This window comes from Coregonus clupeaformis, unplaced genomic scaffold (genome assembly GCF_020615455.1).
Source record: "Coregonus clupeaformis isolate EN_2021a unplaced genomic scaffold, ASM2061545v1 scaf0890, whole genome shotgun sequence".
NCBI classification, from domain to species: Eukaryota; Metazoa; Chordata; class Actinopteri; order Salmoniformes; family Salmonidae; genus Coregonus; species Coregonus clupeaformis.
Window position 1 is genome coordinate 163,895 of NW_025534344.1, and position 23,401 is coordinate 187,295.

General features: G+C 44.0%; 1 protein-coding gene across 3 annotated transcripts; it reads left to right on the forward strand.

Annotated features, from left to right (window-relative positions):
• The first annotated feature begins 1,646 nt into the window (after positions 1–1,646).
• LOC121585306 (F-box/LRR-repeat protein 4) lies at positions 1,647–22,441 on the forward strand. 3 transcript variants are annotated; one of them, XM_045217013.1, is made up of 9 exons: positions 1,647–1,770; positions 7,009–7,288; positions 9,556–9,898; positions 11,293–11,659; positions 12,807–13,051; positions 13,493–13,706; positions 19,678–19,749; positions 19,937–20,249; positions 20,491–22,441. In XM_045217013.1, the coding sequence occupies exons 2-9, from the start codon at positions 7,135–7,137 to the stop codon at positions 20,652–20,654; spliced, it is 1,872 nt and encodes a 623-aa protein (XP_045072948.1). In that variant the 5' UTR covers positions 1,647–1,770; positions 7,009–7,134; the 3' UTR covers positions 20,655–22,441. The 3 variants fall into 3 exon arrangements, with proteins under 3 accessions (XP_045072948.1, XP_045072949.1, XP_045072950.1); XM_045217014.1 differs by having other exon boundaries at positions 11,323–11,659; XM_045217015.1 differs by lacking the exon at positions 1,647–1,770 and having other exon boundaries at positions 7,214–7,288; positions 9,558–9,898.
• Positions 22,442–23,401: the final 960 nt, after the last annotated feature.

Genomic DNA, 23,401 nt, shown 5'->3' on the forward strand with positions numbered 1-23,401 from the left:
ACTCCTCAGCTTGAAGTGTCCCCACTTGCGCCAGCGAACAGCCAGCTTTTTGTGTGGCACCGACCGGTAAGACGCTTCAGGAGGGTGATCACGTGTGCTAGTAAGGCAGAGGTCCCGAGTTTACACCAGGTATGGGCCGAATCGGGAAGAAGTGGTACTCGCTAAGCAAGCAGCGTGACGTCTTTTACATTAGGTTAGTCTGACCCCCTCTTCAGCCTCTCCACAGAGGCAAGAGAGGGAAAGATTCATTATTTAACTAAGTTTCTGACAGCTGGGGCAAAGCACAGGGACAGAAATTCACTTTTTTGTGTGTGTGTGTGTGTGTGTGTCTACGTGTGTGTGGTCATTTGCATTTGTGTGTGCTCACCCATGTGTAAATGCATGTGTGGCACAGCGGGCCGGAACAAAGGCTGACAGTAGACAGGAGGCTGGGCGGCGGTGATGCCTAGAGGAGCTGACAGCAGCCCGGACTGTCAATCACAGAACTGGCAGCCCCGGTGCCCCCTGGCTCCAAATCACCCCCTTCCTCTCTCGTTAACTCTGCAGTTGGATGGACACCAGCTTCTCCTCTGATACCCTCCTCTGTTCCAGTGTCTTGGTAATGTACCTTAGCCAGTGGCCAGTGGCCAGTGATGGCAGCAGCCTCAAAGCCTATTCTAGGGATATTCTAAGGAAATATAAGGACATTTTTCGATTTTTTTTTACATATAATACAATTGAACACATTGAATTGTTCTCCTTTATAATTTTTGTCTGACAAGAAAAATATGCTAATCGTGTCAATTAATTTATGATGCCAAATATATTTGGCTATTTGGTCATTGAATTTAAATCACATTTTCAATGAGGAAAAAAATTATTTGATGTTTATGAAAATTATGTGTTTATCACACAAAAAAACAACAAAGGGTTATGTATTGTTAACATTGAGAGAAAGAGAGAAATGGAGCTCTGTTAGTCAAAGGTAATTAATCTGCTCTCGTCACCCACAAAGGACGCCTGCTAATGAGAGCTTGGCTTGTGATTGGCTGCTGAGGGTTCCGTAGGGACCCATTGCTCTTTTGTGGTGACAATATGGCCTCAATGCACCAGAGAGACAAAGTGACTGGACAAGTCATTCATCAATGCAAATGCCAGCCAAGACATGACCATAAGCATCCATTAATCAATCAATCAATCAATCAATCAATCTCTCTCTCTCTCTCTCTCTCTCTCTCTCTCTCTCTCTCTCTCTCTCTCTCTCTCTCTCTCTCTCTCTCTCCTCTCTCTCTCTCTCTCTCCCCCTCTGTCTCCCTCTCTCTCTCTCTCTCTCTCTCTCTTCCCTCTCTCTCTCTCTCTCTCTCTTCCCTCTCTCTCTTCCCTCTCTCTCTAATACCAGGGATTGTGTGTGTGTATGTGTGTGATGGACAGCCAACAATGCAGTCCCTCTGCCTCTGCCTTGAGAGGTCAGAGGCAGGTTGTGGCAGGAGAGTGCTCTGTTAGGAGAGGATAAATGTCACACCACTACATTCTCAGTCAATTCTGACGGACAAATGTTTTATTCAGCCCTGATTATAATCACACACACACATTCAGTGGTTCCCAGAATAATGTTATTTCCAGTACAAAAGACTATAATTCCCATAATGCTCTGCTTCAAAGGCATTAATACTCGATGTAAACAGAAGTGAGAACAAAAGTCTGCGGTTTCATGGTTTCTGCTAAAATAATCTCAGATATGGAACAAAGACAGTCTTGCTATATGAATGCTTAATTTGATCTACTGTTAACGTAAGTACATATGTAAACCTTTTTATATTTGTTCTTATTATTGAGTCTGCCACAGTAGTTGGTCGTTTGGAAGCTAGTCAAATCATGCTAGCCAACGCTAACGTTAGCTAGCTAGCTATCTGGCTACAATATCCACTTAAATGTTATTTAGTTACAAACGTCATATTATCATGTCATGTTTTCTAAATATTAGATTAATATAGTGAGCATTTGCATCAATTTTAGCTGAACTGATATTTATTTTTACTGGTTGATTTTTGGTCCACCATATGTCAAGATAATCACACAGCTAACCTAGCCACATTCCTGGGTGATTGATGTTGATGTGGGTTCCATCAAAGCGACAAGTTGGTTAATCATTAGTTAGCTACATCACAACAACAACAACTAACGTTACAACAACGACGACGTAACAAGCTAACGTTATATCTGGCATTGCTGCAATGGCATGTTCTGTCGCTAGTTGACAGATGTTTGGGGTAGGGTTAGCTTATCTAGCTATGTCAAGAATTTGTGTAAATTGATTTTAGCTATAAAAATGATAAGTCAAACATGGCTAGGGTGGGGGTAGGCCCACGGAGAGGGAAGTAGAGGAAAGATAATTTGACACACATCTGTGAAGGAACATCTAAAGCTTTGGTGTTTCAGCTCAACATTAAGTATTATTTATCAAGAATAATGGAACGAAAATTATACTTTTTGGAGGTATTATCTGGTGCTGAAGTGTTTTTATCCTCTTTGCAAGGAAACTTGCTTTCATACTGGTCCCCCGTGGGAATAGAACCGACAACCCTGGCGTTTCAAGCACCATGCTCTACCAACTGAGCGACACAGGACCACATAATCAATCAGTAAACCAGCTAGCTGGTTCATTAGAAAAGCTAAACTAAGATATGTGTTGTTGGTTATTTCAAGCTCATCTTTCTAAAAAAGAAAACGTTATTTCAGAGTATTTAGGCAAGTTAGCTGGCTAACTCATTGATCTTGCTTTGTAGTATACCCCTCTGCTTGAGCCATTTGCTACTCACCTCCAACAAAAGTGACATCATCAGGGCTGGTTCTCAAGAAGAGTTAGCCCATTTTCTCCACTGTGTGGCAGAGCAGTACTGTAGCAAACATCTGTTTGGTGTGAAGAAACAAACAGCAAACCAAAAAACATACATACTGCTAAGGTAGAGAATAATACTCAAACTGTTCTAGACAAAAAAAAATAGGGAGTGAATGTTATAATAGGGGTTACATGGAGAAAATCGGACCTCTGAAATAGAAATGGATGGCCCTCCCTTAAGCAAAATATATTTTACCTAAACCCTCCCTTAGATATGCAGTTTTATAATTCTTTGTCCTGTTAGCGTTACATGGCAATGCAGACATTTGTATAGTGCACAGGGCTGCGGGCCAGAAGGTTGTGGGTTCACCGTGGACAAGAGTAGGCGCAGTCGTCTAAGGCAGTGCATTGCAGTGCTAGCTGTGCCACTAGAGATCCTGGTTCGAATCCAGGCTCTGTCGTAGCCGGCCGCGACCGGGAGACCCATGGGGCGGCGCACAATTGTCCCAGCGTCGTCCAGGGTAGGGGAGGGAATGGCCGGCAGGGATGTACAGTGGGGAAAAAAAGTATTTAGTCAGCCACCAATTGTGCAAGTTCTCCCACTTAAAAAGATGAGAGAGGCCTGTAATTTTCATCATAGGTACACGTCAACTATGACAGACAAATTGAAGAAAAAAAATCCAGAAAATCACATTGTAGGATTTTTATGAATTCTATTTGCAAATTATGGTGGAAAATAAGTATTTGGTCACCTACAAACAAGCAAGATTTCTGGCTCTCACAGACCTGTAACTTCTTCTTTAAGAGGCTCCTCTGTCCTCCACTCGTTACCTGTATTAATGGCACCTGTTTGAACTTGTTATCAGTATAAAAGACACCTGTCCACAACCTCAAACAGTCACACTCCTAACTCCACTATGGCCAAGACCAAAGAGCTGTCAAAGGACACCAGAAACAAAAAATTATAGACCTGCACCAGGCTGGGAAGACTGAATCTGCAATAGGTAAGCAGCTTGGTTTGAAGAAATCAACTGTGGGAGCAATTATTAGGAAATGGAAGACATACAAGACCACTGATAATCTCCCTCGATCTGGGGCTCCACGCAAGATCTTACCCCGTGGGGTCAAAATGATCACAAGAACGGTGAGCAAAAATCCCAGAACCACACGGGGGGACCTAGTGAATGACCTGCAGAGAGCTGGGACCAATGTAACAAAGCCTACCATCAGTAACACACTACGCCGCCAGGGACTCAAATCCTGCAGTGCCAGACGTGTCCCCCTGCTTAAGCCAGTACATGTCCAGGCCCGTCTGAAGTTTGCTAGAGTGCATTTGGATGATCCAGAAGAGGATTGGGAGAATGTCATATGGTCAGATGAAACCAAAATATAACTTTTGGTAAAAACTCAACTTCGTCGTGTTTGGAGGACAAAGAATGCTGAGTTGCCTCCAAAGAACACCATACCTACTGTGAAGCATGGGGGTGGAAACATCATGCTTTGGGGCTGTTTTTCTGCAAAGGGACCAGGACGACTGATCCGTGTAAAGGAAAGAATGAATGGGGCCATGTATCGTGAGATTTTGAGTGAAAACCTCCTTCCATCAGCAAGGGCATTGAAGATGAAACGTGGCTGGGTCTTTCAGCATGACAATGATCCCAAACACACCGCCCGGGCAACGAAGCGAGTGGCTTCGTAAGAAGCATTTCAAGGTCCTGGAGTGGCCTAGCCAGTCTCCAGATCTCAACCCCATAGAAAATCTTTGGAGGGGAGTTGAAAGTCTGTGTTGCCCAGCGACAGCCCCAAAACATCACTGCTCTAGAGGAGATCTGCATGGAGGAATGGGCCAAAATACCAGCAACAGTGTGTGAAAACCTTGTGAAGACTTACAGAAAACGTTTGACCTGTGTCATTGTCAACAAAGGGTATATAACAAAGTATTGAGAAACTTTTGTTATTGACCAAATACTTATTTTCCACCATAATTTGCAAATAAATTAATTAAAAATCCTACAATGTAATTTTCTGGATTTTTTTTTCTCATTTTGTCTGTCATAGTTGATGTGTACCTATGATGAAAATTACAGGCCTCTCTCTTCTTTTTAAGTGGGAGAACTTGCACAATCGGTGGCTAACTAAATACTTTTTTCCCCCACTGTAGCTCAGTTGGTAGAGCATGGCGTTTGCAACGCCAGGGTTGTGGATTCGATTCCCACGGGGGGTATGAAAAAAAATAAAAAAATAATGTATGCACTCACTAACTGGTATGTCTTATCATCGTATTTGCAGGCTCGAGAAAAAATTGCCTTTTATTAAAATGTCATGAAATTCTACTTAATTTGAACAGATTTGTTCTAAAATACCACACAAATTACCGAAATTACAGGCTGAATGGACAGAGAGATAGGCCTATGTGTTCATATTATCATATTTCTCCAATGCCAAATCAGTGTGTCTTGTTTGCATCGAAACTGTCCCTGTTAATAATTAAATCTGAGACGTCAATAGGAGTCTGAGCTTGGTACTTTCAAATGTTAGGCCTACCCAGACAGAGTAGGCCTACCGACGCAGAAAAATGTAAGCTTTAACTGCTGGCTACTCTTCTTCCGTGGCTTAACCCAACGAGATAAGGTTACAAGTGTTTCCCTAAAAGCTGTCTGGGTTTAAACATCTTGTAATGTACAGAAAGTGAATAGCTTAATCAATTGCTAGTGACAGAATTAGATTACTTTCCAAGCAAAGTCTAGTTTTTGTTTCCTTGGCTATAGAAGGTTGTAGCTCAGCCTCTGAATGTCAAAGAAACTAAACAATGATATTCCCATATGCATCAGAGTCACGTCTTTCCTGGGTATTTTACAGCTTGTTTCCAGCATAAAGCATCGCGGACCAAAGCGCTGTTATAGATCACTTTATATAATTGGATCCGTTTAATTTTCTTCAATATCTTAAGATAACAAGGGGTAGGCCTCTGTTTTTTGCCCTTTCTTTAATAAAAGGTAGGCCTATGGCATACCCTCTCATACCCCCTCAATTTGAGTCTTGGATTTAACTTAACAGCCCTTCACTGACACAGAGGTAGGCTATTTAAATAGTGCATGGTGGGTGGAGGAATTGACTGACAAATCTATGGACGTAGCAGCCTATAGCCTAATTTCGTCTGTCAAACAGGTAGGCCTACCTCTTCTTTCTTAAATAGGAAGAAATAGGCTCCAACATAAAGCCCTCTTGTTATTAGTAAAGTAAATTTAAATGAAGATGGTTTAAATGAATTATGCAGTTATTGATTGTGCCGCGATGCTTCTTCAAGTTTCAGCACCACAATGTAAGTTACTCGAATCTGGCTTATTGTGAGGTCAATAACTCTGATAAATACATCATGGGTAAGAAACATATTGTTTTTCATATTATCAATTATAGTAATAGCAGCAAGCTACAAAGTTGATCTCCGGTCCTCCTCATCTTCGCGCTCTCCTTCTCAAACTGAACAGAACATATGCTATAGGCTAGTCCGCACGCAATATTTTTTTTGGGAAGAAGCCGTTGACTCCTCCTGAACTGCTACCTTAGGCACAGCCATTGGTTAGGCAGCACACAAAAAAGTTTTTGATCAGCATGAGCAGAGCAGGCCGGGGCTCAGGATTAGAATATCCATTGCCGTGTGTAATGCAGCCTAGTTTTATTTCACCATCCCAGTAGATATCTTAGAAGTATAACTTTGCTCTGTGCATGCACTTCATAGCCTATAGGCTATGGATAACTTAATTGAGACCACATTAAATAGCCTATAGGCGCACTTGTTATTGCCCGCCCAGCGGAGAATCAGAGATGAGGGGTGGCATCGATATATAGCCTAATAAGCAACTCCTTCTAAAACACAGAGAATTATAGACATTCCATAAATTACAAATTACATGACCCTCCACTGGACTATAATACAAATATAAATACTAAACCCTCCCCTTGACTGAAATTGAAAAAGCATGACCCTCCCTCATTTTCCTCCAGGTAACCATTCTGTACATTTCTAATCCTCCCTTAGACAAATACAGTTGCTTATTTGTTAGCAATTTGTGAAAGAAAAAAGGATTGGCCCAAAGTTTTACTACTATCACTCTTGAAGATCAATGGGGAATCTGTTTCTGCCTTGCTTTTCTAACTCTTGTCTTTTTGTCTCTTTCCCTAACCCACAGGTCCTGCATGTGGCTGGGCCTGTAGCCAGCGCTGTGTTGAGCACGACCCCCCGAGCCAGGCAGGCTTCTGGGGCCGCTTCCCACAAGCCACACCCAGCCCACTGCTCCCCAGACCTACTGTTCCCTATGCTAACCCTTCTGAGCATGTTTTACTATATCTGTCTGCGGCGCCGGTCCAGGAGCGGAACTCGGGGTGAGGCGCTGACCAGCAGGCGGGCCGTGGAGTCAGGCCAGCGGGCCACCCTGCCCATCAGCGTGGAGGTGGAACAGTATGCCAAAGGTATGATCATTCACCTGCTATTGTGCCCTTGAGCAAGGCACTTAGTCTAACCCCTTAAAATAGCTCCAAATTGGATTTGTCACATGCGCCGAATACAACAGGGGTAGACCTTGCCGTGAAATGCTTACTTACAAGCCCTTAACCAACAATGCAGTTCAAGAAATAGAGTTAAGAAAATATTTAGTACAAAATAAAATAAAAAGTTACACAATAAAATAACAATAATGAGGCTATATACAGGGGGTACCGGTACCGAGTCAATGTGCGGGGGTACAGGTTAGTCGGTAATTTGTACATGTAGGTAGGGGTATGCATAGATAATAAACAGCGAGTAGCAGCAGTGTAAAAACAAAGGTGGGTATCAATGTAAGGGTGGTATCAATGTAAATAGTCAGAGTGGCCATTTTATTAATTGTTCAGCAGTCTTATGGCTTGGGGGTAGAAGCTGTTAAGGAGCCTTTTGGACCTAGACTTGGCGCGCCGGTACTTGGGTGACTGGAGTCTTTGACCATTTTATGGGCCTTCCTCTGACACCGCCTAGTATATAGGTCCTGGATGGCAGGAAGCTTGGCCCCAGTGATGTACTGGGCACTACCCTCTGTAGCGCTTTACGGTCGGATGCCGAGCGGTTGCCAAATCAGGTGGTAATGTAGCTGTAGAACATTTTGAGGATCTGGGGACACATGCCAAATCTTTTCAGTCTCCTGAGGGGGAAAAGGTGTTGTCGTGCCCTCTTCATGACTGTCTTAGTGTGTTTGGACCATGATAGTTTGTTGGTGATGTGGACACCAAGGAACTTGAAACTCTCGACCCTCTCCACTACAGCCCCGTCGATGTGAATGCGGGCGTGTTCGGCCCTCCTTTTCCTGTAGTCCACGATCATCTCCTTTGTCTTGCTCACATTGAGGGAGAGGTTGTTGTCCTGGCACCACACTGCCAGGTCTCTGATCTCCTCCCTATAGGCTGTCTCATCGTTGTCTGTGATCAGGCCTACCACTGTTGTGTCGTCAGCAAACCTAATGATGGTGTTTGAGTCGTGCTTGGCCACGCAGTCGTGGGTGAACAGGGAGTACAGGAGGGGACTAAGCACGCACCCCTGAGGGGCCCCCGTGTTGAGGATCAGTGTGGCAGATGTGTTGTAGTCTACCCTTACCACCTGGGGGCAGCCAGTCAGGAAGTCCAGGATCCAGTTGCAGAGGGAGGTGTTTAGTCCCAGGGTCCTTAGCTTAGTGATGAGCTTTGTGGGCACTGTGGTGTTGAACGCTGAGCTGTAGTCAATGAACAGCATTCTCACATAGCTGTTCCTTTTGTCCAGGTGGGAAAGGGCAGTGTGGAGTGCGATTGAGATTGCGTCATCTGTGGATTTGTTGGGGCGGTATGGGAATTGGAGTGGGTCTAGGGTTGGTGTTGATGTGAGCCATGACCAGCCTTTCAAAGCACGGGGCGGTAGTCATTTATGCAGGTTATCGTTGCTTTCTTGGGCACAGGGACTTTGGTGGTCTGCTTGAAGCATGTAGGTATTACAGACTCGGTCAGGGAGAGGTTGAAAATGTCAGTGAAGACACTTGCCAGTTGGTCCCCGCATGCTCTGAGTACACATCCTGGTAATCCGTCTGGTCCCGCGGCCTTGTGAATGTTGACCTGTTTAAAGGTCTTGCTCACATCGGCTACGGAGAGCGTGATCACACAGTCGTCCGGAACAGCTGATGCTCTCATGCAAGCTTCAGTGTTGCTTGCCTCGAAGTGAGCATAAAAGGCATTTAGTTCGTCTGGTAGGCTCGCGTCACTGGGCAGCTCGCGGCTGGGTTTCCCTTTTGTAGTCCGTAATAGTTTGCAAGCCCTGCCACATCCGACGAGCGTTAGAGCCGGTTTAGTAGGATTCAATCTTAGTCCTGTATTGACGCTTTGCCTGTTTGATGGTTCGTCTGAGGGCATAGCGGGATTTCTTATAAGCGTCCGGATTAGTGTCCTGCTCCTTGAAAGCGGCAGCTCGAGCCTGTAGCTCGGTGCGGATGTTGCCTGTAATCCATGGCTTCTGGTTGGGATATGTACGTACGGTCACTGTGGGGACGACGTCGTCGATGCACTTATTGATGAAGCTGGTGACTGAGGTGGTATACTTCTCAATGCCATTGGATGAATCCCAGAACATATTCCAGTCTGTGCTGCACTGGAGCTGAAACGGTGTGCTCCTCCCAAAATGTGTGCTGTGTGCTATTGTCTGGGGGGGTTGGAAGCAGATGGACTAACCTTATCCTATCCTATAGAGGTGCTGGACTTCAGCTCCCACTACGGCAGTGAGAACAGCATGTCGTACACCATGTGGAACCTGGCCGGCGTGCCCAACGTCTACCCCAGCTCTGGGGACTTCACCCAGACGGCCGTGTTCAGGGCCTACGGGACGTGGTGGGAGCAGTGTGCCAGCGCGCCGCTGCCCTTCCGCCGCACGCCCAAGGCCTTCCACAGCCAGGACTACATCGAGCTGGCCTTCGAGGAGCCCGTCTACCCCACAGCCGTGGAGGTGCTGGAGACCTACCACCCGGGGGCCATCGTCCAGATCATGGCCTGCTCCCTCAACCCCTTCTCCCAGAACCCTCCCACGGACATCAGGTAAGGACCATAGTGGTGGTGTGGGACTCGGGTTGTAGAAATGTAGTTTGCCAAATCTTCTAGCATGAAATCTCTGCTTTTCGTACATAGCCACTTTCACACCTTCCCTATATACTGTAAAACTTAAATTAATAGCCTGGGTGTTTATTTGCTTCAATCACTGAACACAACAGGCGCGTATTATAATGAGTCAGGCTTCTATTTGAGTCAGGCGTCTATTTCCTTAATGCATACAGCTTTTGCTCAATAACATATAGAAAAGACTACCACACTGTTTATTGTGACCAGTATAAACATTATAATAACAAATCCATCGCAGGTCAGACTTGCAAAGACTAGGCTGCCTATCAAACACCCCAATTTCGGCCATCAGCACCATGGAGAGTGGTACCGGTAATCACTGAAGTCGTGTTTTCTTTTTGGTGGCTCCATGGCTAGCAACGATGACAGAATTTTTTACAAATGTTTTTAATGCACATGACCATAGGAATATCAAAGCTGTGTCCATGGTAACCTCAAGCAATTCATTTAGACCCAGCGTTTATTTGAAACAGGTGTTTATGAAAAAAACTATTAAAAGGGACAGGCGGCTATTTGAGACTTGGCGTTTAATTGAAGTTTTAGGCATCAGGATATACGATAAACAGAGCAGAAGCAGCGTGTGTAGAGTCCGTATGAATGTGTGAGCAAATTAAGGCTGTACAAGTGGTCTGAATTATTTCAAAATGTGCTGTACGGGCTGTCCTCACCACCCTCTGTAGTGCCAAGCGATCGAGGGTGGTGCAGTTGTCATACCAAGCAATGATGCAGCCAGTCAAGATGCTCTCAATTGTTGAGTGGAGTTTTACTATTAATTAGTTAATAGACCAATAAGAAAGAGAGTTCCAAACGTCTCTGCCAATAACGGCTAGTTTTCAGTTTTCCACTCCCCACTCAGACCATTCCGACAGTCCTAGCAAAATTATTGCTTGAGAAACTGCTCTAGTCTAAGAAGCTTTTTTTTTGTTGACTATTTTAATTGAAAACAATCACGGTAAGTTACTTAATTGTTACCCAGAAATGATTTGATATTGTGATTTAAAAACGGCTGCATTTAAAGTAATGCGTGCATTTTTTTTTTTTACATATGGGTAGTCCTGGGAATCTAACCCACTATCCTGGCGATGCTCTAGCAACTGAGCTACAGAGGACCACAACGAAATTCATGTTTGTACTCTGTGGGCTGGTTTCCCGGACACAGATTAAGCCTAGTCTTGGACTAAGAAGCACTTTCACTTAGATTCTCCATTGAGCAAGTTTTATTTGTTCAGGACTAGGCTTAGTTTGTGAATGGGAAAACGGCCATAAGTGATTGTCTCAGATTAAAGAGTGGTGTGTGTGTGGGTACCTCTGAGAGGTGTACCTCTGTCTCTGTCTGTCCCCAGGTGGGAGGTGTTGTGGGCTGGGGAGCCCACCAAGGTGCTGACCCCCCAGGCCAGGCAGTTCTCCCCCAGCATCAAGCAGCTGAGCTTCCCCACCAACTTAATCCGCGTGGAGGTCAACAGCTCCCTGCTAAAGTACTACACGGAACTGGACGCCGTTGTCCTGCGAGGCCAGAGGGAGAGGCCCATTCTCTCCCTTTATAAGATGCCCAGGATCGACATCTGTGACCTGAGTGACAGCGATGAGGAGTTGTCTGACCCGGGAGCTTCCTTCAGACAGGCCGGGGATGGCAAGCACATTAACCTGGGGAATGGATACTTCGACAAACTGCCCTACGAGGTGGGGAGAATACGCTATTAGACACTCACATATACTACAACACTCGTATATGGCTGCTGGCTGCATTTTCTGTCCACTAAATTTCAGTTTATGTGACTAAAACAAGCAAGCAATAGTGTAGAGAATCATTGTACTATCTAAACCGCTGTGAGATATATTTTCCATAACCAAAAACACTGTATTTTCAGCTGTTTGAAGCTAGTGTACAAAACTGAAAGTAAAAGATGCAGAAAAGAACACTTAAGAATGGGAAGCATAGAAATAGCGCACAAAGAACAGATATATCGCTTCTTAGACTTGCTTTCAATGAGAATGACAGATCTATAACACATGATATAGAAGTTCTATGTGAATTTGGTCGGGTCGCCCAAAAAGTTACATATTGCAGCTTTAAGTGTAAATAATAATAATATGCCATTTAGCAGAAGCTTATATCCAAAGCGACTTACAGTCATGTGCGCATACATTTTTACGTAGTCTCATCTACTGAAAATGTTTATGCTTAGGGTATCTTGGGCAATTTTTGCACTTTGCGAGGACTTAATTGGACAAAAGCGGTCTCCCATAGACCTACACATACTGGCTTGGACCCATGGAGATATTTGATATTAAGCTTACAAAATAGTAATTTTCATGTCATAAAGATGTAATATTTTCCAAGACGAGCTTAAAAACACCAGCTGTTCTCTTGGTTTTATGTACTACTCTCCAAACCGCTGCCATTCACATCCCACCTCACAACCGACGTGTGTGTGTGTTTGAAATACAATATAGCTATTATCTGCTAGCTGATACCCTGTTGAACACACAGCGTATTGTTTATTCACTGCACACATACACACCTATTCTCTCTCTACCTCTGTCTTACTGAGAGAAGCACACATCCATATTGCACAAACAAGCAGATTCATTGCCACACTGAAACTCACTGCTTTGTGTGTGTTCCACATTTACACATTTTTATGTGATTCTCCTCTGCCTGACATCATCCCTTCTGTTTACTTTTTTCTTTCTTGCTTTCCTTGTCTCTCTTTTTCTCCATTTTGCTTTATTTCTTTCTCTTTCTCGCTCTCTCTACATCCTCTCCCACCATCCTCCCTTCTCTCTTATTCTCTTTCTGTAATTCTCCCTCCCTCTCCCCATGCAGTTGATCCAGCTGATAGTCAGCCACCTGACCTTGCCCGACCTGTGTCGCCTGGCCCAGACCTGTAAGCTACTCCACCAGCACTGCTGTGACCCCCTCCAGTACATCCAGCTGAGCCTGCAGCCATACTGGGCCCGCCTCAGTGACACCTCCCTGGGGCAGCTGCAGGGTCGCTGCACCCTGCTCCAGAGGCTCAACCTCTCCTGGACTGGCAACCGCGGAGCCCTCACCCTTACTGGCTTCAGCAGGTGAGTTATTGGGGATGGGGCTGGCTGGGAGTGGGCTAGAGAGTCTGGACATTTGTGGTTCATTGGTCTCTGTCTTCAGAATGGCATGTGTGTGCCCATCACTTCCGTTGATTTCAGGGTGAGGAACCATCTTTGGAAATATTGGACAATAAATTGTGCCTTTCTGTATTATAATTATGCTCAAATCTTTATTCTACTGAGCCATTTACTTTATGTTTGTATACTTACCTTTTATTATTTCTTGTTGTTGCATTGTCGAGAAGGAACCTGCAAGTAAGCATTTTTTTGTTGGACGGTGTATACCATGTGTATCCCGTACATACAACTAATAAAACTTGAAACTGAAACTAACATGAAGTTGTAAAATCCTGAACTTCCCTGTTAATGTTGTGTTACCACGCCACAACACAGGTCTGACTTCCTCCCCCTCTTCCCCCTCAGCTTCATGAAGGCGTGTGGCGGGAGCCTGGTGTGTCTGGAGCTGTCGTGTTGTCACTTCCTGAGTGAACCGTGTCTGGAGGTCATCTCCCAGACGTGTCCCGGCTTGCAGGAGCTCAACCTGTCCTCGTGCGACCGCCTCCACCCCCAGGCCTTCACACACATCTCCAAGCTCACCCACCTGCGCCGGCTAGTGCTCTACCGCACAAAGATAGAGGTACAGTGCCTTCAGAAAGTACCCCTTGACTTATTCCATATTTTGTTGAGTTACAGCCTGAAATCAAAATTGATTAAATAAAAATAAAAAAATCACCCATCTACACACAATACCCCATAATGACATTGAATACATGTTTCTAGAAATGTTTGCAAAATTATTGAAAATGAAATCACCAAATATCTCATTTACATAAGTATTCACACCCCTGAGTCAATACTTTGTAGAAGCACCTTTGGCAACGATTACAGTTGTGAGTCTTCCTGGGTAAGTCTCTAAGAGCTTGCCACACCTGGAATGTGCAACATTTGCCCATTATTCTTTTCAAAATTCTTCAAGCTCTGTCAAATTGGTTGTTGGTCATTGCTAGACAACCATTTTCAGGTCTTGCCATAGATTTTCAAGTAGATTTAAGTCAAAACTGTAACTCGGCCACTCAGGAACATTCACTGTCTTCACTGATTTTGCCTGTGCTTAGCTCCATTCCATTTATTTTTTATCCTGAAAAACTCCACAGTCCTTAATGATTACAAGCATACCCATAACATGAAAATATGGAGAGTGGTACTCAGTAATGTGTTGTACTGGATTTGCCCTAAACACAACACTTTGTATTCAGGACAAAAAGTTAATTGCTTTGCCACATTTTTTGCAGTATTACGTTAGTACCTTGTTGCAAACAGGATGCATGTTTTAGAAAATACAATTCTGTACAAGCTTCCTTATTTTCACTCTGTCAATTAGGTTAGTATTGTGGCGTAACTACAATGTTGTTGATCCACCCTCATTTCTCTCCTATCACAGCCATTCAACTCTGTAACTGTTTTAAAGTCACCATTGGCCTCATGGTGAAATGGTTTCCTTCCTCTCCGGCAACTGAATTAGGAGGGACACCTGTATCTTTGTAGTGACTGGGTGTATTGATACACCATCCAAAGTGTAATGAGTAATTTCACCATGCTGAAAGGGATATTCAGTGTCTGCTTTTTTTTTTACCGATCTACCAATAGCGGTGCCCTTCTTGGTGAAAACCTCCCTGGTCTTTGTGGTTGAATCTGTGTTTGAAATTCACTGCTCGACTGAGGGACCTTGTATGTTTGGGCTACAGAGATGAGGTAGTCATTCAAAAATCGTGTTAACCCTTTAGAACCCATAGTGGCCGTCGACAGCCTTTCTTTAAATTACTATAGCGGCCGCGAACGGCCTTGTTTTTCTAACAATAATATGTGTCAATATCGCAAGATGAACTTTCTAACAACCTGTTGTCATATTCGCGTGTCTGTTGTCATCAACCGGAAACTGGGTATGCTGTCATTTTACTTTTCAAAGATTTTAAAAACGTAATTACTCAAAATGACAGCGCCGAAGCAGACATTACTTTTAATTGTTGTTGTTTAATTGTATGTTGGTTGGTGATATGGATTTGCACACATCCTTGCACTTTGAAAGTGATGATGTCGAGGTGAGTGAAATAAGTAAGCATCAGATAAATGTTTGGTGTTGTTGATGTTTGATGCTGTGAAACTTGGGGAATAGCTCACAGATTAGCAAGTCCTGTCATGTCATGATAACTTGGTTGGCACAGGCGAGCACATCAGCGCCAGCGGTGGAGCTCGAATGATTGCGCTCTGTCTCATGGAAATAGTTGCAGGGTGAACTCTGTAGTTATAGTCTGTCAGGCAAGAAAGCAAGAGTTGATTGGAGGAGAGAGAGAGAGCGTGTTGCTAACTGTATCACACAATTTATTATGGAAACCCCTTATTAGGAAGAGCGTATGTGAATGGTTGAGATAAAGAGAGGAAGGAAGAGCGAGACAGTGTGAGAGAGAGATTATGTTCCTGACTACAATTGTATCGTATTTATTGCTCCTCTCCTCTCCCTCTGTTACTCTGTTCCGTCTAGGTCAGTGAAAGCGAAGGGAGTAATGTGGAGAGTCAGGGCTCGGCAGTAAAAGGCAGGGAGGAATATGAGTTAGAGATGATTGGAGGGATAGAGATGTGGAGGGGAGAGAGGAAGAGGAGAGTGAAGAGGAGGGAGAGTGGAGGGGAAGAGGAGAGTGAAGATGAGGGAGAAAAGAGTAGAGGAGGAAGAAGCTGAGGAAGAGGGAGAGCACACCCGAGAGGAGAGCCTACATTTCCATGACGTGTGTCTGCCTTAAGTCCCACAATTCACCCTTGTACCACACAGCCTGGGCCTAAAGTGACAGTGGCAGGGGTTTTGGAGCCGTTTTTAAAAGTGGTAGGAACTTATATCAACTCCTGAGTGGCGCAGTGGTCTAAGGCACTGCATCGCAGTGCTAACTGTGCCACTAGAGATCCTGGTTCGAATCCAGGCTCTGTCGCCGCCGGCCGCGACCGGGAGACTCATGGACGGCGCACAATTGGCCCAGCGTCGTCCAGGGTAGGGGAGGGAATGGCCGGCAGGGATGTAGCTCAGTTGATAGAGCATGGCGTTTGCAACGCCAGGGTTGTGGGTTCGATTCCCACGGGGGGCCAGTATAAAAAAATATATATATGTATTCACTAACTGTAAGTCGCTCTGGATAAGAGCGTCTGCTAAATGACTAAAATGTAAAAATGTAAAATGTTATATCTGTTACAGAGCTTGTAATGGATTACAACAAGAAAATGGGCGGGTTGACCATCTTGACCAACTGAGGAGCTATTACAATGTTGGACGCACAGGTAGAAAATGGTGGAAGTATGTGTTTTGGGGGAGCGTACATTGTGTGGGGGACCCTGCAAAGGCCCCTTCCCAGAAACCACAGGCGCTGGTCCCTGAAGGCATTCAAAATGCAGCTTGTGCATTCACTTTGATATGGCTATAGTGACAGGAAGAGGGGAGCCAAGAGTGTGGCACCAGGGTGTGTGGACCGAGTTGTAACTCAAGTTTGAAGGGCACAAGAGAGGGTGTGTGGTGTGCATCCGGAGTGGACGCAGGGCAAAGAGTGAGAGATGTGTAGAAACCTCCTTTGTGTGCTCTACGTGTTCTGTGCCACTTTGCAGGATGGGGCCATGCTTCCAGATGTTCCATGTTGTAGGCTAAATGCAAACACTAAAGTGACAGTGTAAAATATGAATTTGTCCTACAAATATTTTGTCTCTGAATAGTTGTTGTATCTTCTCTCTATATCTCTCTATCTAATCTAATCTAATTGCATTCACTGAATTGTTGTCAAAGTAGGCTACTATTTCTACATTTTGTGTCAGGCCTGGTCTGTACTAAATCTTGAGAGAGGTTACCTACAAAAAGCTGGTAGCCTACTGGAGTGAAACGTGCTTTTATAAGCCCAGTCATTGCGTAACAAATGGCAATTCTAAATGCAATCGCATGTTAACTGTTTTGATGGCCACGATTTTAAAAAGATCTACAATTTGTATTTCTCAATCTCAACTCGTAATAAAGTGCGCCTCCCATTCGCCATTCGAGTGCATAGGCTATAGTCAACGGTAGGCAGGCTATCAGCGCATCACCCACCACTTTACAATGTTAGCTTGAGGCAGTATAATTGTTTGAAACCTGAACGTTTTACTTTACTTCCAATAATGAGGAAAGTTTTACCTTGCTTCAAAGTAGCCTAGCCAAAATCCAACCATAGAAATGTGGAGGCAATTCTTTTATAAAGACTTCCTCATGCCATTAACCAGCATTTCTCTCCTGTTCTATTGGTTTTCATATAAACTTTCTTTCATAGTCCAGAAGCCAAAGGAACAATCCTAGTCATATTATCAACCCATCCTAGTTGTTGCTATTAGATTCTCCCCTCTTTCTACATTTCTAACAGAGATTTTAATCGTATCTGTCACATATGGAACCGCTCGCATTAGGTGTGCTGTTTAGAACAGTGATGCTATTGCTACTTCGGTCCAGTGTGGCTCAATTGGTAAGAATGTGGTAAGAGCATTATTTATTTTTGACAGGGAAGTCATACTGACACTAGGGTCTCTTTTACAGATGAGCCCTGCATAAATACATCAAACACACAATATACAAAACATATTAAGAAAAACAGACACATTTATCAACATAGAGGTCTCCGATCAATACTCTGAACTGACCAACGGGGGACCAGAACATCTAATTTCAGAGAGCTCTGTAAGTTGTTCCACATAAAGTTCCACATAAACTAAAAGCAACTTTACCCAACTGTGTGGAGACCGAAGGGGCGTCCAGTGTTATCCAAGCCTTAGACCGGGTTTGGTAATTTGTAAGTCTAAATTGAATTAATGATGATAGATACATAGGAAGTTTCTGTATGAGTGCTTTGTAGATAAACACAAGAAAATGCTGCTCTCTCCTTACATACAAAGAGGCCCAACCCACGTTTTGATACAAAACACAATGGTAAGTTCTATAACTATCAACAAAAATAAACCTAAGGGCACAATGGAAAACAGCATCTAGTGGTTTAAGTGTAGATGCTGCTGCATGCATATTGATAATATCCCCATAATCTAAAATGGACATAAAAGTGGCCTGGACAATTTCCTTCCTATTAACAAAAGTCAGACATGCTTTGTTTCTGTTAAAGAAACCATCCTTGAACTTCAACTTCTTCACCAGCTCAGTGACATGTTTTTAAATGACAGTTTGTCATCAAGCCAGATACCAAGATATTTGTAGGAAGGAACTCGCTTAATTTGTGTACCATTCAAACTATTAATTACAAATTAATTTAAATTTGGGTTATGGGACTTAGAAAAAAGCATGTTTCGTTTGCATTTAGCACTAACTTTAGATCCAATAGTGACCTCCGCTGTGCTTGAAAATCAGACTTCAAATGTGAAAAGGCTTGGCCAACCGATGGAGCAATGGAATATAACACTGTATCATCTGCATACAAATGAATTATAATTTTTTTACAGCATTACCAATGTTATTTATATAGATTGTAAACAGTAGTGGGCTGAGTATGAAACGTTTCGGCACCCATTTATGTAACTCAAGCATGATGCCGACGCCAAGGTTGTGGGTTCAATTCCCACGGATCACATACACATACTAAAAATGTATGCACTCACTGCATTGAGTGTCAATTTGGTTAAAAACGTTTGCTAAGTAACATATATTGAGACGATGTTGTAACACGCCTTATTTTTAGCCTAATGCATATGGGTATATTGATTGTGTATGGCAGTTGAGTTTCCTGTTCGATACATGACCTGTGGATGGCACCATTGTGGTTTACGTAAGACTAATTCTCTACTGTCATCATTTGTAATGAACTCAGAGCTGGGGTCCTTGCGGTGCATAGCTGTTTTTGCCCAGGCCTGCTACAAAACCTTACAGAGCATTTCTGAGTGTTTCAGCCTTTTTCTAAGGCAGACACCATACCGTAGTATTTCCAGTGCAGTGAGGATGAGGTCTAGGCTTTCAGGTTGTTTACTGCAGGCAGACTGAGCAAGCTGTGTGTGTCTGCAGTCCTACGTGTCATCCAGCCCTGTTGTCTGTCATTAAGCTGTCACTGGTATAATTAAATAGTTCTCTGACTGTCTAAAGGCATAAAAAGAGACCACCAAACACACACTCTCGAAACACACACAGCATACACATTTAGCCATGCTTGCTAAAGTACACGTCACCCACACTCAATTGCCATTGGGTGGCATGTTGACAGTTCCACATTGAAATCTCACCTCTATCCCTCTCTAGCGATGGTGGATAGGTGATAAGCAAATGAAGTATTTTTTTGGTGTATTGTTTTTAACGTTTTGAAATGTTATACTACCCTAATACTGTTGAGTTGTGTGTGTGTGTGCCAGACCAAGTCATCTTGGAGAGATATTGAATAACATGGGTAGACCTGTTATTGTAATTTTTGACGTGACACCTTTGATACACATTCCTCAGTCTCATTTTACTGTGTGTGTACAAAAAGGGGTGCAATCATCATATTTTGGGTCGGTTGATAGAAACGTAACTCAACTTTGTGACATTTTCTCTCTCTCTTGCTTTGTTTATGTTGCTGCAGCAAACAGTCATGTTGAGCATCCTAACCTTCTGCATTGAGCTGAGACACCTCAACCTGGGGAGCTGTGTGATGGTAAGATGCCCCCCACAAATGCACTCACTATCATACACTCTTCTCTTGCGCCAGATAGACATTCTAGGATCAGCCTAACCACTCAACTCCTAACCACAACCAAGAATCATGACATTTGATTCAGTCATTCGGTGTTAGCTAACAGCCCTAACTGAGGTCACCACCCCTGTGTTCTCCCTCCCTGCAGATAGAGGACTATGACGTGGTGGCCAGCATGCTGGCTGTCCGCTGCCGCTCACTACGCTCCCTGGACCTGTGGCGATGCAGAAACCTGACGGAGCGTGGCCTGGCTGAGCTGGCTGCAGGGTGCAGACTACTGGAGGAGCTGGACCTGGGCTGGTGCTCCACACTGCAGAGCAGCTCTGGCTGCTTCCAGCACCTGGCCCGCAACCTGCCTTGCCTGAGGAAGCTCTTCCTCACCGCCAACCGCACCGTGTGCGACTCAGACATCGAGGAGCTGGCTGCCAACTGCCCCGCACTGCAGCACCTCGACATACTGGGTGGGTACTACCTCCCCCTTTCTTTCTTAATCTATCTCTCTTTCTCTCGGTGTCTCACACAAGTTTAAATAAAGTACATTTATGTTCAGGCCAGATATTTGAATATAGTATTTTACTTGGAGCATTTAAAACAGTGTTCACTATTATTTGTCTGTAATTGACTATCTGATTAATCTATGTATTTCTGAGTGGTCACATAAATGTTGCTCACTCGTGATATGTTTGTGTTGTTGATTGACAGGCACCCGGATGGTAAGCTCCTCCTCCCTCAGGAAGCTGCTGCAGGCGTGTCCTAAGCTCCTCCTCCTGGATGTGTCCTTCTGCTCGCAGGTGGACGCCCGCATCGTCCAAGAGCTTTGCGGACTCTTCCCCAACGTGGCCATCAAGAAGAGCTTTACCCAGTGACCTCACCCAGCCCCACCCTCACACAGGGGCAGTGACACAGGGACACCGACACAGGGACACCAGGGGGAGGCGCTACTTTAGACTAGCGGGGTGGAGTAGTACTGGATGCCCAGTGGGTAGAATGAATGGGCCTGATGGCTGAGAGCACTGAGGCCTATTATAATGTGGACTGAATGGTTAGGAGTGTTGTGGTGCCATGAGCATCAGCTGAACACCTCAACACAGTCTCCTCGTGTCGAGCCGCTGAATGCAAGAGAGTCTTGAGAGGAAAACTGGTTGAAATCAGGGTCATGGCTGCCAAAGCCGCTAGATTTCATAATTGGTCAGCCTAGTAACTGACACATCTGGTGGTGGCTGCTTGTCATCTGTCCACCCCTCCTGTGACGCATTTGTAAAATGTCTGACCTCAATGTTGCATCTGAATCTGAAATCTCAGGGTTTTTATTTTGTTCATATTGTTTTAAGTTTAATTTTTTCAGAAACCAGCTGAAGAGCCTCCTTTATTCTGAGAGGAACATTTGAGTCCTGTTTGATTTCCACTGCCACAGCTTGTTCTGAGACAACAACATTTATGGGAGTTCAGAAAAATTAACATTTGGCACTGATGCTGAGACAACAACAAAAAAGTTTGCGTATTTGATGTTGAATATTGTGCAAATTGTATGATTGTAAAATTATATCACTATCCTTAATTATTTATTGATCTTGTAATATATTATTGAAAGCATTCCCTTTCAACTGAGACTCAGCGATACGAGCAGCAGTGTGAAACAAAGATATTGAGGAATAAACGCTATACAAAAAGCTGTACTTGTGAGCACCCACAGTCCCATACAGAGCATCTTCGCATGTGCACGGGAGGTCGCTTCACTCTCCTGCAAATGTGATAGCTGAGGGACAACTCCTGCGGAGGAGATTAGCCTCTCGCTTCACTCTCTTTGTTGTTGTGGATATCGGCCTGACATGCTGCTACTGAAATTTGTATAGCTGAGTCTACCTTTAAGCAAAACTTGAAGTTTCATTTTGAGCACATGCTAGCTAGTATGTGAAGTATTTTTGTGCCTTATATTCATGACTGAATGTGGTGTCCATGTGTGTCAGTGATTGTAGTGCTTTGCTTCCTGCCCTCTACCAAAGTTACTAGCAAATCGCAGGTCCTTCACTATAGCTTTATTTGACCAGTGAAGAAACCCATGCAGATCTGTCATCTTGATTGACATATGCAAAGCCATATTTATTTTAAGCGGAATCTTATCTCCATCTTTCAATTCCCTTTTTATTAAGTGGCAGTTATGTGAATGTCTGCTTTTTAGATTACATTTTCTTTTATCTGTGGGAACGTGGTCTGGTCACACTAAACTCACTAAAGTAACCTGCACAGGCAAACTATTGAAAAACACATTAATGTTAACACTCGTACAACGAACACACACAATCTGTCATCCTGCTACACAAATCTAGTTTCCCTCCTTTGTCCGGTCACTAGCTGACCAAAGTCACCACAATTTTCACCACATTGTAATGCTACTTTTATTTAGAGGCAATTTTTGCATTGATTGACCTTTCCCAGTCAGTTTTGGATGTGTGTGTGTGGTCAAACTTTGTGCCATTTGTAGAACCTTTAGTAATGTACCCTTAGCTAAGTGTGAATGTCAGGTGTGGTGTCCTCAAGACTCGCTGGCAGATAACCACTCTAAAGTATTTAAAAAGGTTGCACCTCTACTATGACGAAACTGGGTGCTTAAATATCACCAGATTTTAAATAAACTGAAGGTTGATGACTGAGACTACATCTTTATCCCCAACTGTATATCCAATGAAATGCCAGATTTGACTGCCTTGGATTTATGGCTCATAGTGTACGTTGTGCTGACATTACACCACCTTGTTTTCACCACTCTTTAAATAGAAAGGTGCAATACAGTGTTCTCTGGCTTCCATGTAGAACCCTTTTTTCTGAGGTGCCTTGTCATGCATATCTCCTAAGAGCGGTGACTCAACAGAAATAACTACATTGAAGGGTAGGGTCATCTTGCCTGATGACTCAAACTTACTTTTTCCACTGCTCGTTCGCTACAAACCTCAGTCTCAGATTGCCATCGTTGAAGTCGTTTGTGGTGACGTCAAAATGAGGGGTGTTGTACCAAACAAAGTAATCAGTGATTGGATCATCTCTAACCAATCGGAGTAACAAAGCCAATGACACATTTTCAAACCTCTGCTTTACCCATAGGCTTTTACACGCGTGTGTTCTGGCTCTTGCCAGCCCATCGGTTTCTGGGACCAATCAGAACGGTTAGAATGTTTTTTCCGTTCTAGAAATTGTCATGGAGGTACTCAGATCCAGACTCATTGCAGAGAAGAAACTAACGTCCGTGGGCGTGGCATAGCATTTGGCCGGATCAAGGACTTTGGGAAGCCAGGCAAAGGGTCATCTTGTGTTTCTGGAACAACTAGAGGCCATTAGTCAGGTTGACTGGGAGTGCAGCATTAGCCTTAACCCTCTGCCGTTTTACTGCCTATTAATACTACAGGGAGAAGTGACATTCGCTTGTCTCCCTAACTGCCTTTTAATGAATTGTTTATGCCCGGTTTAATGATGTATATTGTGGCCCTGTAATGTGCCCTAATGACGGAGAACGAGGCGGCCGCCGGTGAAGTATTAATTTGGACTGCCTCCCCGATGATTACCGCTCCACCACCACCGCTGCCTGTCCCCCCACACAAAACGTGATTCATGGAGACTT